Source organism: Oncorhynchus mykiss, chromosome 12, assembly GCF_013265735.2.
Source record: "Oncorhynchus mykiss isolate Arlee chromosome 12, USDA_OmykA_1.1, whole genome shotgun sequence".
Taxonomy (NCBI): Eukaryota; Metazoa; Chordata; class Actinopteri; order Salmoniformes; family Salmonidae; genus Oncorhynchus; species Oncorhynchus mykiss.
In genome coordinates this window covers 26,247,659-26,264,579 of record NC_048576.1, presented here as the reverse complement: position 1 = coordinate 26,264,579, position 16,921 = coordinate 26,247,659, and the positions used below count along the sequence as shown (strand labels likewise).

Genomic DNA, 16,921 nt, shown 5'->3' with positions numbered 1-16,921 from the left:
GTGGTAAATTAGTTAATAGACCAATAAGAAAGAGTTCCAAACCTCTGCCAATAACAGCTAGTTTTCAGTTTTCCCCTCCCCACTCAGGACACTCACAGACTGTCATAGCAAAATACTTATTTGAGAAATTGCTCTTTGCTAAGAAGCAATTTTTGTTTATGTTTTACCATTTTAAAAACAATCACAGTAAGGCACTATATTGTTACCCAGAAAGTATTTTATATTGAGATAAAAACGGCTGCATTGGACCTTTAATGGGAATGTGAGAGGAGATGTGGAACCACAGGGGCGACCAATAGCGCAGGCGCTCCACCCTCTTCAATTAAATAATCTGAAGGTTTTCTGTGCTAAACCGAAGATGGCGACAGACTAAACTAGACTGTCAAAAGGAAGGGGAAGATGAGAGGCAAATGTCGCTTTTTGCACTAAAAACGGAAGAAAAAATAAGACTTGTCATGTTTGAGAATGGCAGATATAGAGTAAAGATTTCGTTTTTGTACGTGCTATGCGTTTCTTGTGTGATGCTGCACCGGTGCTGGGGGTGTCGGTAGGATTTCACAACATGTTACAATTTTGGGTGTATAGGGAATATTATGCCGGACGTTATCTATTTGCAATGGATTAGACGCCGGGGTTTGGAGCTGGATTGATTTCTTGACACAACAACTTGGAAAAAATGCTTCCCATCACCATGTTGCAAACGAGGTAGGGGATATATTGCAAAGGTGAAAAAGCCATCTGAGATCGCTTTTGTCTACCCCCTAAAATATGATCAGGGGTGCTTGGATGTTTCGAAGGGAAGATGACGCCGTGTTAAAAATATGTTGTGCACCCAAACAAAACGACAAACCCTGTGCCGATTCCGAGAGGGTACAGAAATGGCGAATGTCTTTGGCATCCCTATTATTTTTCACTGTCCTTCTCTCTAATCACCTCTGGCTGTGTGCTGGAGTTAAACTGAGGTCCAAGGATAGGAGCAACCGCAAAATCTGGATCAACGCGACTGACGGGGTCCACCCGGCTCTAAATGAGGGGAAATGTGGTATTTTTCTAAGCAATTTGACCAAATCCGCTGCTCCAGGTCCTCATTGCACTGATGCTCAAAGCCACCACACACACCTGGAGTCAGCCTGCACCATATTGTATCGGCAAAAAACTGACTTTAGGTCCTCAACTCCATCAACGTTCTCGTCACAGATGTTACTTGATTATTTTAGGAATTTTAGCCTCTCTTTTTGTGATTCTTACACCATTTCCGACTTACTGTTGGGGATGTCAAGCCCAGACAGTTTAAATTGCAGTCTTCAGAACATGGTTTTGGATTTGTTTAGCAGCGGTGGGGATGATGAGGATGTCTGCAGCATCTGTATCCAGGCGTACATGAGGCTGGACCAACACGCTCAGGAAAAATATGAGGAGTTTGACTTCTTCTTTCTCAAGTATTTATCAGAGGATTATTCTGTCCGATCCCACACAGAGGACTGTAAGGTAAGATCAATTTGTGCTTCCTGTCATAGGCTACACCTGTTCTCCAGGTGTGCATGTTCCCTCATAATGGCAGTTTTCAGCAGGGGACCAGTAGGTTACACTCTTAGAAAAATGGGTCATTTGGCTGTCCCCATAGGACAACCCTTTTTGGTTCCAGGTAGAACTCTTGGATTCCATGTAGAACCCTTTGTGTAAAGGGTTCTACATGGAACCCAAAAGGGTTCTTCAATTCTTCAAAGGGTTCTCCTATGGGGACAGCCGAAGAACCGTTTTAGATTCTAGATAGCACCTCTTTTTTTCTCTAAGAGTGTATGGATGGTAAAAACTCCTAAGTCTCCATTGGCATGTTTTGACAACACATTTACACACATATTTAAGGTGACTAAATTATTACACAGATAATGTACTCTATGCCTACACAATACTTCTTCTTATGAATGTTTGCCATTTTGAAACAATGAATGTGCTGCATGAATAATGTGACTACTCACACTGAGTTGATGAATAGGCTAGTATGTGTTCAGAATAAGTGGTTCATGGTTGCATAAGACTCCCACAAAGATCTACCTATAGCAGATGTTTCCTTGTGCTTCTATAACAAAAAACATGTTAATACTGTTTTGTTTTTCATGCCACTACTCAGCTCTGGCGTCTTGCCACCTGTGTTGAGCTCTGATGTCACCCCTCTGTGCCCTCTCCGGGTTGCCTGAGTGGTCTGGCAGAGCCTTTGATGTTCCACTACCTTGCAGCACAGGGCTATCTGTGGTGAGGGCTATTTATGAGTCATTATGGACCACAGTTAGACTCTTTGACCTGGTTGGTATTGATAGGACCATGATAGCCTACACTGTTATTATATATATTTTTAAATAATCAAAAATCCTATTAATTTACGGTAAGTCTGGCAGCACAGGTGCCAGAAATGGACTGTAAAACTACAGACAAAATGTACATAAATAACATGTATAAAAACGGTGATTACTTTCCATCAAATGAAGTATATTACTGTAATTTCATGACATTAACTTCTATTTTTACCTGTAATAATTTTTTTGCTGGCATTGGTTGTGAAAATAAAGAATGGGCCAGGTAAAAGCATAAAGAACTCCTTAATTGATGACAAAATATACAGATTATAATCATAAAATTACAAAAAAATGCTCTCAATTTAACTTAAACCCAGAAATGACTCCTGAATTTATGCCAAAATATAGCTAAAACACAGAATTGTCATGTTACTTAAACCTACTCTCAATATAACTGGCATCAGTTGTGAAAATGGAGTATTGGTCAGCTAAAAAACAGACAACTCCTTAATTGATTACAAAAACCTTACCTTAGATTTGTTGACTAACATGGATTTTTGCAGGTACATTTGTATCTAATTTAAAGGGGCTACATGCAGGATGTTTGCAATGTAATATTAGAAAATGTCTGATACAGTTAAGGTAACAGTGGAACGATGTTTCACAATGTTTTATTCACCAGAAAGTACTGCTCAAAAAAATAAAGGGAACACTTAAACAACACAATGTCAATCACACTTCTGTGAAATCAAACTGTCCACTTAGGAAGCAACACTGATTGACAATAAATTTCACATGCTGTTGTGCAAATGGAATAGACAACAGGTGGAAATTATAGGCATTTAGCAAGACACCCCCAAGAAAGGAGTGGTTCTGCAGGTGTGGACCACAGACCACTTCTCAATTCCTATGCTTCCTGGCTGATGTTTTGGTCTCTTGAATGCTGGCGGTGCTTTCACTCTAGTGGTAGCATGAGACGGAGTCTACAACTCACACAAGTGGCTCAGGTAGTGCAGCTCATCCAGGATGGCACATCAATGCGAGATGTGGCAAGAAAGTTTGCTGTGTCTGTCAGCGTAGTGTCCAGAGCATGGAGGCGCTACCAGGAGACAGGCCAGTACATCAGGAGACGTGGAGGAGGCCGTAGGAGGGCAACAACCCAGCAGCAGGACCGCTACCTCCGCCTTTGTGCAAGGAGAAGCAGGAGGAGCATTGCCAGAGCCCTGCAAAATGACCTCCAGCAGGCCACAAATGTGCATGTCTGCTCAAACGGTCAGAAACAGACTCCATGAGGGTGGTATGAGGGCCCGACGTCCACAGGTGGGGGTTGTGCTTACAGCCCAACACCGTGCAGGACGTTTGGCATTTGCCAGAGAACACCAAGATTGGCAAATTCGCCACTGGCGCCCTATTGTCCTCACAGATGAAAGCAGGTTCACACTGAGCACATGTGACAGACATGACAGTCTGGAGACGCCGTGGAGAACGTTCTGCTGCCTGCAACATCCTCCAGCATGATCGGTTTGGTGGTGGGTCAGTCATGGTGTGGGGTGGCATTTCTTTGGGGGGCCACACAGCCCTCCATGTGCTCGCCAGAGGTAACCTGACTGCCATTAGGTACCAAGATGAGATCCTCAGACCCCTTGTGAGACCATATGCTGGTGCAGTTGGCCCCTGGGTACCTCCTAATGCAAGACAAGGCTAGACCTCATGTGGCTGGAGTGTGTCAGCAGTTCCTGCAAGAGGAAGGCATTGATGCTATGGACTGGCCCGCCCGTTCCCCAGACCTGAATCCAATTGAGCACATCTGGGACATCATGTCTCGCTCCATCCACCAACGCCACGTTGCACCACAGACTGTCCAGGAGTTGGCGGATGCTTTAGTCCAGGTCTGGGAGGAGATCCCTCAGGAGACCATCCGCCACCTCATCAGGAGCATGCCCAGGCGTTGTAGGGAGGTCATACAGCCACGTGGAGGCCACACACACTACTGAGCCTCATTTTGACTTGTTTTAAGGATAGTACATCAAAGTTGGATCAGCCTGTAGTGTGGTTTTCCACTTTAATTTTGAGTGTGACTCCAAATCCAGACCTCATGGGTTGATAAATTTGATTTCCATTGATAATTTTTGTGTGATTTTGTTGTCAGCACATTCAACTATGTAAAGAAAAAAAGTATTTAATAATATTTCATTCATTCAAATTTAGGATGTGTTATTTTAGTGTTCCCTTAATTTTTTTGAGCAGTGTATATTGGTGCATAGGAAGTGTATCCTGAAATGCTACATTTCTGTTGGCCAACAAGGGACTTGTGTGGTTCTATTTTGAAATTGAAAGTTGTAGTTACCAGTAAGGCATCCTAGATGACAACACTAGAGTTAGTTATAACTTCTGCAAAGAAAGTAATGTTTATTGCAATAGGTGCGCAATATAATGTTACACGCCACTTTCCCAAGTGCTACAAAGAAATCCTGGCAGAACTATACAGTCAGTCACTTCAAATGAAATTCTAGTGGGTAATAAGGGATGAATTCATACCTCTGCAGGAACTCCAATGTTTCTGCCAGATCAGAGGGGTAATTTATGTTGGTGATAATATGCCGCAAACCTCATTACCAGGGCATCGTTGAAAGTAAGAATGCCATTCAGAACGATCTGTTCCACAGAAACCATTAAGTTTCCAGCAGTCAGAGGAGAACTCCCTATGGTAAAACATTTCACCCCTTATCTTCCATTCAAACTCTTCCTCTCTTTACCCATCTCTCTCTTTACCTCCTGCAACCTCACATACTTCATCTCCTTTTTTTGTTTTGCTCCTGCTCCATCCTTCTCCCTCAAACTCCCGTTCTATCTCCCTCACACATACCCACACAGGACTGACACATTGTTACCCAAGCAAAAAAAGCTGTATACTTGTATTCTTTTGGAACCACTTAAGTTGTATGTTAGAACACTATAGTATTCAAATCGTAGTAAGTAGAGATGGGAAGAGTTTTTTTTTTTTACATTTTTTAAACAAGCTCTGATGTCCAGTTCAGTTTTCAAAGAGCTACCAATTAAATGCAGTAAGCCAGCAGCTTGTTGTCAAAGTTACACCATGTGTCTAATGACGTTCGACGCTTCGGACCTCACAACACCCTGACAGGAGTCGGACTCCTCTCCTCCTATTCATAAATATAGCTTCTGTTAAGTCTCCTTTTTGTTCCTTAGAGTGCATATTGGTTTACTGTTTTATTTTATTTCCCTGAATGGTCAGAGAAGTTGACTTGTTTATTTAATATAAAACACTTTAAATTGCCCTTGGTTCTTTTTGTCTCGTTCCTTTCCCGCTTGTCCTACTTTATTGTTATGCAGGACCGGTCACAATACTTTTAATACAAGATTACAAATACCATTTCGGTACACTTAATAAGCTATTAGTTTAAACTAGCAATATATTTTAAGTGTATTGAAATTATATTTCCAATCCTGTATTATAAGTATACTAAAATAAATGGGTTTATATGATTACTTTTAATACTATTCAGTGTACTAAAGTAAAACTTGTGGTTCCAAAATAATACACTTGGGTATGTAAAGTTAAAACATGTCTTTCCACAAACAACAATGCATGGTGTGCTTGGCAGCTTTGCACAGTCAATTTCCGATGGAAGGCAAGTTTCATCAACGTTGAGGAACATATTGTTCTCTTCTTCATTGAATAAGTTAAGTAGCAGCAAAAAAGACCCAGGTAGGTTGGCTTCTGATTTCTCTTTGCCAAGACACTGTCAGGTATAGAAACTGTCAATCTTGCTCCTCCACTCACAAGGGAGAGATTTGAAGTAGGACACAATTCTCCCACATTTGCTCGCCATGGCTTTCTCATGCTCTTCATTGAGTTCAACACCAGTAAGTTCTCTAAAATGAGTCTTGATGCCGGGGGTCTTGTGTAGATATGGCCATTCTTTGGCAATGTCAGAGGTCTCCATACCACAAATGATGTCTTTCCTCTGGGAGTAGAAGGTTGCTGGCATTTTCTTTTCAATACTTATCTTTGCTTCTGTTTTTGTACATCTTCTTTAGTGTGTGTTTCATTGGCTGGTAGATGTCGCCAGTTGATAAAGCTGTAAGAATCCAGGCATATCCTCTTGGATGGTGGATCCTCAGACTCACTTGACTGTCTTCTTTGGGAAAGGGGGGTGTTCCCTCGCTTCAAGTTATCAACTTGGCTCTGCAGCTGCTTAGTAAGGGAGTTGTGTCCTTTAACAACAATTTCACCTTCAATAACATCTTGGATACGTCAGCACCATCTTTCTGGCTACTTCACTCAATGCTTCTTTCCTGGCATTCGACAAACTGTAAGGATTTCATCTAGTCAGGTGAATAACTTTGTCTCTCCCTTCCAGTTGGACCCTCCTTGTTCTCCAGCTTTCTTGTAACCTCAGATGGCATTCGATTCCAAGGAATTACAAAACTGAAGAGCCAGTTATTATCCACTGCTGTCCGTCTACTCGGGCTGGAGCATGCGGTTGAACTAGCCAGTGGTGAGCTTGTGCTTTCAGTGTTGTATCTACACTGTGAAGGTGCACAATAAACACATTTGGGGTTCTCTTAACTCCACATTTTTCTCCCTGACGCCACATACATTATCACGGAGTTTCTAATCAAAACTTAACTCCCATTGTAACATATACATTTTGTTATAAATTGTCTGCTTTTTAAATTATGATTATGACTACTTTTTATAAAAGCAATAAAAATACATTTGACACCATGAATAGGAGGGCTACACTAGGTTTAAACAGAGTCTGAGAAACTGAGCCTAGACCTTTCTGTCTGTGTAGATTGAAATCATTGGTAGTATAGCTCAAAGCTTTCCAAAAGTTATGATTTGAACTATTTGACTTAGACATTACCTGACTTGACACCCACCTTAAATACTTTATTGTCAATCATATCATACATAGAGCCCATTTGTAAGTTTTGGGTGTATATGCACTTTTAAAAAAAAGTAAATGTATAACCTGTTTAGCATTTTTGTATGTACTTATGTATAGCAATGGAACAATCCTTGCTGCGGGGTGTTTGGGGGCTACCAGACACACATCTGGGTTTTTGGTCATTCCTTTCAGTACTATCCTTTTCACCTTGGATAAGAATAAGAGGTTGGGAATCAGGCCGTGTACCATGTTCTAATTTTCTCATCATGCTTAACACATTATACATAGTGACAATACCATGTTTTAATGACCGTTATCATGAGTTTTCTAAGTAACAAACTGACACTTAAATGTAGCGTTCACTTGGGCTATCTGCTTCCTTGCGTCTACTGGCCTCAAGACGTGGAGAAGATACATCATGTCTTCCAGCTCTTCCACACCCAATGTATTAAGAGAATCCAGCACTGACTGATGTCACACATCAATAAGATCTACACCGAACAGACTTTCAGCATCATCATGAGAACTCACTGAATTAACCGAATAATTGGACACATGCGCAGCTGCAGCATACCTATGCAGTCTTGAAATATGGGTGGTTAAAAGGATTTTAATGTAAAGGATTTGCTACAGTGTCTGAATGGGCATTTGACCTTTTATCTTTTTGAAACGTGACCTTAGATGAGCAAGAAGATCCTTCAGCTCAAGGCATTGTTTCTGACAATGACGAGTTTCACATGTAAACGGCCCTTGCATCTTGTCACATTGTGATACAGCAGACTATGATGATGACGCATATGACTTTTAAAAGGATTATATTTTGTAAACTGACATTTGCAGCTAACCATGGAGCATACATATTGGCCATTTTCTTTATGTCGGTGTAATGACTGATGAACCACAAGCTCGTAACGTTTTAACTGAAGCCACAGGAACGACGTGCCAATTTGGGAAGACCTGACATGTTCCCAATTTCTCTATATTTAATTTAACAAAGAATAAAAAGTAGCTTGTAGATTTTAATCTAGGTTCCAGTTAACTACTGACGTGTATATTTATGATTTGCTTGATTACAATGACAATGGACTTCAAAAGGGGACAACAGTGATTATTTCTTTGTACTTCCATGCTGAGCTACTCAGTTTGTTAAACTAGCTATGAATATTACTTCAGTTTGAGGATTACAGGGAATTTCCTCAATTCCAATTCAAGTAACTTTTGAAGGAGAGAGAGAGAAACATATGTTATCAGGTGGAATTGGCTTACAGCAAACTACCTAGCTAGCAAGATTAGCACGCGCTAGCTAGGTTATGAAATGCAGCTAGCAATCTAGTGAAATAGCTGAATGTCAATGCATCAATATTCATAATTAAAACGTTAACGATCAACATATGTTACACCAAAGTTTTTTATTTTAGCTGGCTTGCTGCTAGCTAGCCAAGGTCTGGTTGGTAGCTAGCGCCTCGGGTAGTATTAGCTAGCTAACGTGTGAGCGGCCAACTACACACGCCACGATATTAGCTAGCAAATACAACACAAAGTTAATGAACTGCACATCTAGAAATTTCATCAACTTTTTAAACTTTATGTTAAACAATTAAGCAAACGTTTGGTGGTAGTGCTTGACTTGGGATGATATATATCCGCTCTCCTAGCAATGCATGTGCCAAGCTGCTGTATTCAATAGGCGCCAGTTGTGTGCGCAGGTGTTTTGAATGACGCCTCCGTGTTTCTGATTAATTTGTCAAATGGTTTCAAATGGAAAAATGCGACGTGAAATATTGACTAGTCTTTGATTACACTAACCTTCTTAATAGTTCCGAAGAGTGATGTAGAGGATGGTGACTTTGAAATAGAGGAGGAAGTGTCTGATATGGAAGAGAATGTTGGATCATAGTGAATGATCATAATGAATCATACTCAGATGAGGACAGAATTGCATGATATTAATGTAAGTAAATTACAATATCGCATGGTCTTCTACCTGAGAATCAAGGTAGAATGCAGTCTACCTACATTACATAACATGTAAGCACAATCGCACACTGGTTAAAGTAGGCAACTCTGTATGGTCACTTTGATTGCAATAAACCTTAAATACTTAACGTAAATAGTTTTAAGTATTCTATTTAGCTAGCTGGGTAGATTCGTACTGTCGTGACGTTGTATTAGGTAATGTGACGACTGTTGCTCATCGAATGATTAAAAGTTTCTAATTGCTTGATTAACTGAATCAAGCAATTAACTCATTAACCTGGGGCACCATGGGAAAATACGTTTTTGAGTTTCTATTTCCCAAATTAACTCAAAAAATATCATATCGATTTTACAACAGCCGCTAATTAATCAGTTACCTCCACAATCTCGTTCTGAACGTCGTATAATCCGGGAATCTGCACGGACCCGGGTCTCACCAACGAGTTCGTACCACACCAATCTTAGTTGAGTATTTATTTACTAGAAAGCTGATGATAAAAGATACACATTCTAGGCTATTGATTAGAACTTAGTATAACGGGCCAACACACTGGCGCGTGTTACCCAAAATGGAGATTTAAAAGAGAAAGTACACTAGAGAAATATACATTTGTGGGAATTTGTCAGCTATGATTATTCTAACCCTAGCCTTGCCCCAACTGCCGCTCTTATGGGTCAGAATATAATGATGTAATTACGTGGGTAAGGTCTCTGTGGATTATCCGCGTGGACCGTCCAGGCTGCTCAATGACGCACTTCTCCGGCGCACCTCTCTGGTCGTCCTCACGATGTCAGTGTCCTTTTGGCTTAGGAGTCTGTTCCCTCACCCTTGTTCTGGAAGGGCTCTTCTGAGGACAGACAGCTCTGTAGCTCAGAGCTCACAGTGTAGGAATGAAACAGTGTAGATACCACGATTCGATGGGAGACAGAGGCTAGGTGGTTTGACTGGAATTCACCCGCTTAGACACAGCTACTCATCCGTAGCTTGGGTAGAAAAAGATTTTTGTCTTCAAACTTGTGTTGCGTTGGGTTCGTTTACTTTTTCGACCTCTACTGCAGCTTGGGTCACGTAGTCTTATCTGTAAATTCTTTACTCACAGGTTTTATACCCTCGTGTCAGAAGTGGGTGTAACCACCTTTAGGGCAATTCTCTGGGCGTACCAAGTTATGGGCAAAGTCTAGATTTTACTCAAACCCAATTTTAGAACACTAACTTCACATTTCATCTTTACCAAAACATTCTCTTTGATTTTGACATTTTCCATACAACGTACAATGTATAAACATCAAACACATACTAGGTTAATTGTTGACGTTACAATGTTTTCGTAATAACGTCATCTATTAACCTTTTTAATAACAAAACAAAAATGACATACATTTTCATATTCCATCTATCGTCATGACCACCATTGTGGCTGACGGAAACCATTATTCCAAAGTCCCTTTATTTCATATTTAATGCTTTGAGGCTGGTTCTCCATATTAACAGCACAAAAGGAATTTGTCTCCGGCCTAAGATTTACCAGGGGCGGGAGGGGTCATAAAACCCCCACATCTTCAGACCCCTAGATCTCTCCTCCCCTGTTGGGGTTGAGAGATAATCTGTAGGGTTGTGGTCTCCTGAAACCTGATCAGTACTGTCATGACTGTCTTGATCAGAAGCATAAATGCAATACAACCGTCTGCCTACTGGCTAGGTAGCTAGTAAGCAGTTGACATTCTAGCTAGCAGCTACTGGTTAAAGGGGCCACAGAATGGCAAATGGGAAGGGTAGTGTTGAAACTGGTCAGAACCAGGTTACCATAGGCTAAATCAAAACTTTGATTATGATTTTCCAGTCTACTGTGCCCACACAACCTAGTTAGCTAACTAAAGCAGTTGAGTTTAGCAAAAGTCTTGGCTATATGAATGTAAGTATATTGTCATTAGTTTGCTTGTTAGTCTACCTTGCTAACTAGTGGTTTTACCAGTAGCCTACCTAGGTAGATGCACCCCTCAAATGTCCCACAAATCCTAGCTAGCTATTCAAAGCAGTTATGAGGACATAATCTACCTCCATTGTAAATGTCAGTAGGAATGCAAACCAACTAGCTGGATCAAGGCAAAAGCACGATGGAACTGAGACTACTGTACATAGTCACAGCTCTTTTTTGTGAACAGTCTATCTGTTAAATGATATGCATTCACTTTCATTGAGGTATTGTAAATACTCATCATTTTACAGTTCTTGTTTAATGTAGTGATCAATGTCAGACGACAGCATTCTTTTAAAATTCTCTTTCATAGTTTTATAAATATATTTTTTACTATAATTCTGCATTTAGAATGTAAAACCTAAAGTAAATATCCATAAAACAATGGTAAATGTAGTTATTTCTTTATTACTGTATTTCTACAGATTATTGTTGTGAAAAGGGTATGCATGTCTAAAAATATAGGAAGTTTAATATATTTAGCATTTACTGACATTTCATATTCTACATGACGAGAGTTAAATAAGTTTACCTGTCTATATAAGGTCCCACAGTTGACAGTGCATGTCTGAGCAAAAACCAAGTCATGAGAAAGAAGAAATTGTCCGTAGAGCTCCGAGACTGGATTGTGTCGAGGCACAGATCTGGAGAAGGGTACCAAACAATTTCTGCAGCATTGAAGGTCCCCAAGAACACAGTGGCCTCATTCTTAAATGGAAGAAGTTTGGAACCACCACCGACTCTTACTAGAGCTGGCCGCCTTTTGGATCCATTTTAGAATAAGGCTGTATCGTAACATAATGTGGAAAAATTCAAAGGGTCTGAATAGTTTCCGAATGCACTGTATACCCTTAGTCTCTACGGACATTCATTTGGGAGCTCTCCATCTGTAAATAGGCTTTCACAGCTTTTCATATCTGAGGACAGAAAACATCATGAAGGAACAGGCTTTGTTATACTCAAATTAGACGGCACTGAATATTATGTTGCTATTATCTCTGTCCATAAAATATCACCCTCTAGGGAACTGAAAAATATTTTCATGTCCTCCCACAAAGTTACCTGTCCAATCCTACACTCTCCCTTTACAGACCGCTGGAGCTACACTTTCACTCTCTTCCGAGGCTGTTTTTAATAGCTTGCAAATAGGAAGTTAGCTAGCATGACATAACATTTAACTCACTTAGATAAACGGTGTGTTAAGTTAGCCTACAAAGTGGCCTACTGTTGCCAAATAGCTAGCTAGCTAATAATAATAAATGTTTAAAAAAAAAAAAAAATGTAAACATGTATTGCTTCTTTTTTTTATTTTTGTAAGGACAAAGAATGGGCAATCTTCACTGTTTTCGGTGGTAGAAAAGCACAGCCGTGTGGATGATTGGAGACTTGGAGACAAGGGAAAAAAGTATGTTTGTCACCAGAGCAGTTTTAGAACATGTTATAACGTTTGACTTCACTAGCGTAATACGCTTTCAATAAATATAAATTGCACGCTGTCGGACACACTTGATAACTATCACTTGAAGCTAGCATGGGCAACATCAACCCGGATGGAAAACAGTGATCCGAAGTTGAAGCCGGAATTGAGGTTAGTAACTGTCGATCTGATATTCAAAAGTTTTTGCTGATCAAAGGAAATGATAGCGGATACATTTTGTGCACCAAAAATCACAAAATAGCGAAGTTGGGTCGGCACATTGCAAGACTGCAGCCATACAGTACCAATTCCAAACAAAAACAGGACGTGATGTTCAGACACGTGTGAAGTACACATGGATTTTTCACTTGTTCATTTTTCACATGACTCAGACACATGGTTTCACATGTAACTGGCAGGATTAGAATCCGGGGTTACCACAGCAGAAGCCAATGTCTTCAATCAATCAAATTTATTTTATATAGCCCTTCGTACATCAGCTGATATCTCAAAGTGCTGTACAGAAACCCAGCCTAAAACCCCAAACGGCAAGCAATGCAGGTGAAGAAGCACGGTGGCTAGGAAAAACTCCCTAGAAAGGCCAAAACCTAGGAAGAAACCTAGAGAGGAACCAGGCTATGTGGGGTGGCCAGTCCTCTTCTGGCTGTGCCGGGTGGAGATTATAACAAAACATGGTCAAGATGTTCAAATGTTCATAAATGACCAGCATGGTCGAATAATAATAAGGCAGAATAGTTGAAACTGGAGCAGCAGCACAGTCAGGTGGACTGGGGACAGCAAGGAGTCATCATGTCAGGTATTCCTGGGGCATGGTCCTAGGGCTCAGGTCCTCCGAGAGAGAGAAAGAAAGAGAGAATTAGAGAGAGCATATGTGGGATGGCCAGTCCTCTTCTGGCTGTGCCGGGTGGAGATTATAACAGAACATGGCCAAGATGTTCAAATGTTCATAAATGATCAGCATGGTCGAATAATAATAAGGCAGAACAGATGAAACTGGAGCAGCAGCACAGCCAGGTGGACTGGGGACAGCAAGGAGTCATCATGTCAGGTAGTCCTGGGGCATGGTCCTAGGGCTCAGGTCCTCCGAGAGAGAGAAAGAGAGAAGGAGAGAATTAGAGAACGCACACTTAGATTCACACAGGACACCGAATAGGACAGGAGAAGTACTCCAGATATAACAAACTGACCCTAGCCCCCCGACACATAAACTACTGCAGCATAAATACTGGAGGCTGAGACAGGAGGGGTCAGGAGACACTGTGGCCCACTCCGAGGACACCCCCGGACAGGGCCAAACAGGAAGGATATAACCCCACCCACTTTGCCAAAGCACAGCCCCCACACCACTTGAATAGTCTTGACTATTCAACCAAGAGGGCCAACGCAAATGTTGATGTCAACTACCTCATTACGTGACCGTGCGTAACCATGACCGACTCGCGTCTGCTTTTTCACATTTTTAAGTTAAACTAGGGCTGTCAAACAACAATTTAAGTTAATCGCAGGATTTGCTGTGATTTAATCAAGATTAATCGCAAATTCATAATTTGTTCAAATTGAGCTGTAATTTAAGATTATTTTTTTTAATACAAAAAGCATTACAAGACTATTGAAGTATTGATTTTGTCCAAAGTAACAGTAAGACAAAAATGTTTTTAAATTGATGAACACGCTTTCTTTAACCTCAGAGTAAACTTGTTGACATGGCATTGTTTTATAGCAGTATATATTTTGTATTTCGGATATTTTCAGTGTATTTTGAATGCAATGCAACAAAACATGTTGTGAACGTTAATTTAACTCAAGTTATCTGATTTCACTCTGACAGTGCAATTTTAACATGTTAAGCAGGTTAAATAAGGAGCTCTAGCTTCTCTGTTCTTTTCACTGGGCTTCTTCCAACGGTCAATGAACAATGTATGAAGAAGAGAGGTGTGCGACTGCAGCAGTAACACTGAATGGAAGGCTAGGAAATAAGTAATCATCACTTTTATCGCACTTGAATTGTTATACTCAGGTAGTCTTTTTTTAAGAATAGCGTTACAGAATTTGCAATTCCATATGGGGAAACATTAGTATTGCAACATCTCACAGAAAAATACTACAGTACTAATTCTGTAGAATACTATACTACACACTGTGTAGTATCCCTTGATCATGTGTAGCACTTACTATAGAATTATGTAGAATACTATAGTAAAGACTACAGTAGTATCTGCAAAAAAGTACAGTCCAAAAAAATACTACACTTGAACTATTTTTATTTATTTCACCTTTATTTAACCAGGTAGGCAAGTTGAGAACAAGTTCTCATTTACAATTGCGACCTGGCCAAGATAAAGCAAAGCAGTTCGACACATACAACAACACAGAGTTACACATGGAGTAAAACAAACATACAGTCAATAATACAGTATAAACAAGTCTATATACGATGTGAGCAAATGAGGTGAGAAGGGAGGTAATGGCAAAAAAGGCCATGGTGGCAAAGTAAATACAATCTAGCAAGTAAAACACTGGAATGGTAGTTTTGCAATGGAAGAATGTGCAAAGTAGAAATACAAATAATGGGGTGCAAAGGAGCTAAATAAATAAATTAAATACAGTAGGGAAAGAGGTAGTTGTTTGGGCTAAATTATAGGTGGGCTATGTACAGGTGCAGTAATCTGTGAGCTGCTCTGACAGTTGGTGCTTAAAGCTAGTGAGGGAGATAAGTGTTTCCAGTTTCAGAGATTTTTGTAGTTCGTTCCAGTCATTGGCAGCAGAGAACTGGAAGGAGAGGCGGCCAAAGAAAGAATTGGTTTTGGGGGTGACTAGAGAGATATACCTGCTGGAGCGTGTGCTACAGGTGGGAGATGCTATGGTGACCAGCGAGCTGAGATAAGGGGGGACTTTACCTAGCAGGGTCTTGTAGATGACATGGAGCCAGTGGGTTTGGCGACGAGTGTGAAGCGAGGGCCAGCCAACGAGAGCATACAGGTCGCAATGGTGGGTAGTATATGGGGCTTTGGTGACAAAACGGATTGCATTGTGATAGACTGCATCCAATTTGTTGAGTAGGGTATTGGAGGCTATTTTGTAAATGACATCGCCAAAGTCGAGGATTGGTATTGGTCAGTTTTACAAGGGTATGTTTGGCAGCATGAGTGAAGGATGCTTTGTTGAGAAATAGGAAGCCAATTCTAGATTTAACTTTGGATTGGAGATGTTTGATATTGGTTCTGGAAGGAGAGTTTACAGTCTAACCAGACACCTAGGTCCAGAGTAGTGATGTTGGACAGGCGGGTAGGTGCAGGTAGCGATCGGTTGAAGAGCATGCATTTAGTTTTACTTGTATTTAAGAGCAATTGGAGGCCACAGAAGGAGAGTTGTATGGCATTGAAGCTTGCCTGGAGGGTTGTTAACACAGTGTCCAAAGAAGGGCCAGAAGTATACAGAATGGTGTCATCTGCGTAGAGGTGGATCAGAGACTCACCAGCAGCAAGAGCGATCTCCTTGATGTATACAGAGAAGAGAGTCGGTCCAAGAATTGAACCCTGTGGCACCCCCATAGAGACTGCCAGAGGTCCGGACAGCAGACCCTCCGATTTGACACACTGAACTCTATCAGAGAAGTAGTTGGTGAACCAGGCGAGGCAATCATTTGAGAAACCAAGGCTGTCGAGTCTGCCGATGTGGTGATTGACAGAGTCGAAAGCCTTGGCCAGATCAATGAATATGGCTGCACAAATGTTTCTTATCGATGGCGGTTAAGATATCGTTTAGGACCTTGAGCGTGGCTGAGGCGCACCCATGACCAGCTCTGAAACCAGATTGCATAGCAGAGAAGGTATGGTGAGATTCGAAATGGTCGGTAATCTGTTTGTTGACTTGGCTTTCGAAGACCTTAGAAAGGCATGGTAGGATAGATATAGGTCTGTAGCAGTTTGGGTCAAGAGTGTCCCCCCCTTTGGAAAGCAGCTGCGGTCATCCCCCTCTTCAATCTTTGGGAATCTCAGATGACACGAAAGAGAGGTTGAACAGGCTAGTAATAGGGGTGGCAACAATTTCGGCAGATAATTTTAGAAAGGGTCCAGATTGTCTAGCCCGGCTTATTTGTAGGGGTCCAGATTTTGCAGCTCTTTCACAACATCAGCTGAACGGATTTGGGAGAAGGAGAAATGGGGAAGGCTTGGGCGAGTTGCTGTTGGGGGTACAGTGCTGTTGACCGGGGTAGGAGTAGCCAGGTGGAAAGCATGGCCAGCCGTAGAAAAATGCTTATTGAAATTCTCAATTATGGTGGATTTATCAGTGGTGACAGTGTTTCCTATCTTCAGT

At 41.1% G+C, this 16,921-nt stretch overlaps 1 protein-coding gene across 1 annotated transcript in view; it reads left to right on the top strand.

Annotated features, from left to right (window-relative positions):
• The first annotated feature begins 223 nt into the window (after positions 1–223).
• fam155b (family with sequence similarity 155 member B) overlaps positions 224–16,921 on the top strand; it is a 48,438-nt gene continuing 31,740 nt past the window's right edge. The window contains exon 1 of the mRNA XM_021623202.2: positions 224–1,488. Coding sequence (XP_021478877.1) covers positions 769–1,488 — 720 coding nt within the window. The 5' untranslated portion in view covers positions 224–768. The remainder of the gene's footprint in view (positions 1,489–16,921) is intronic.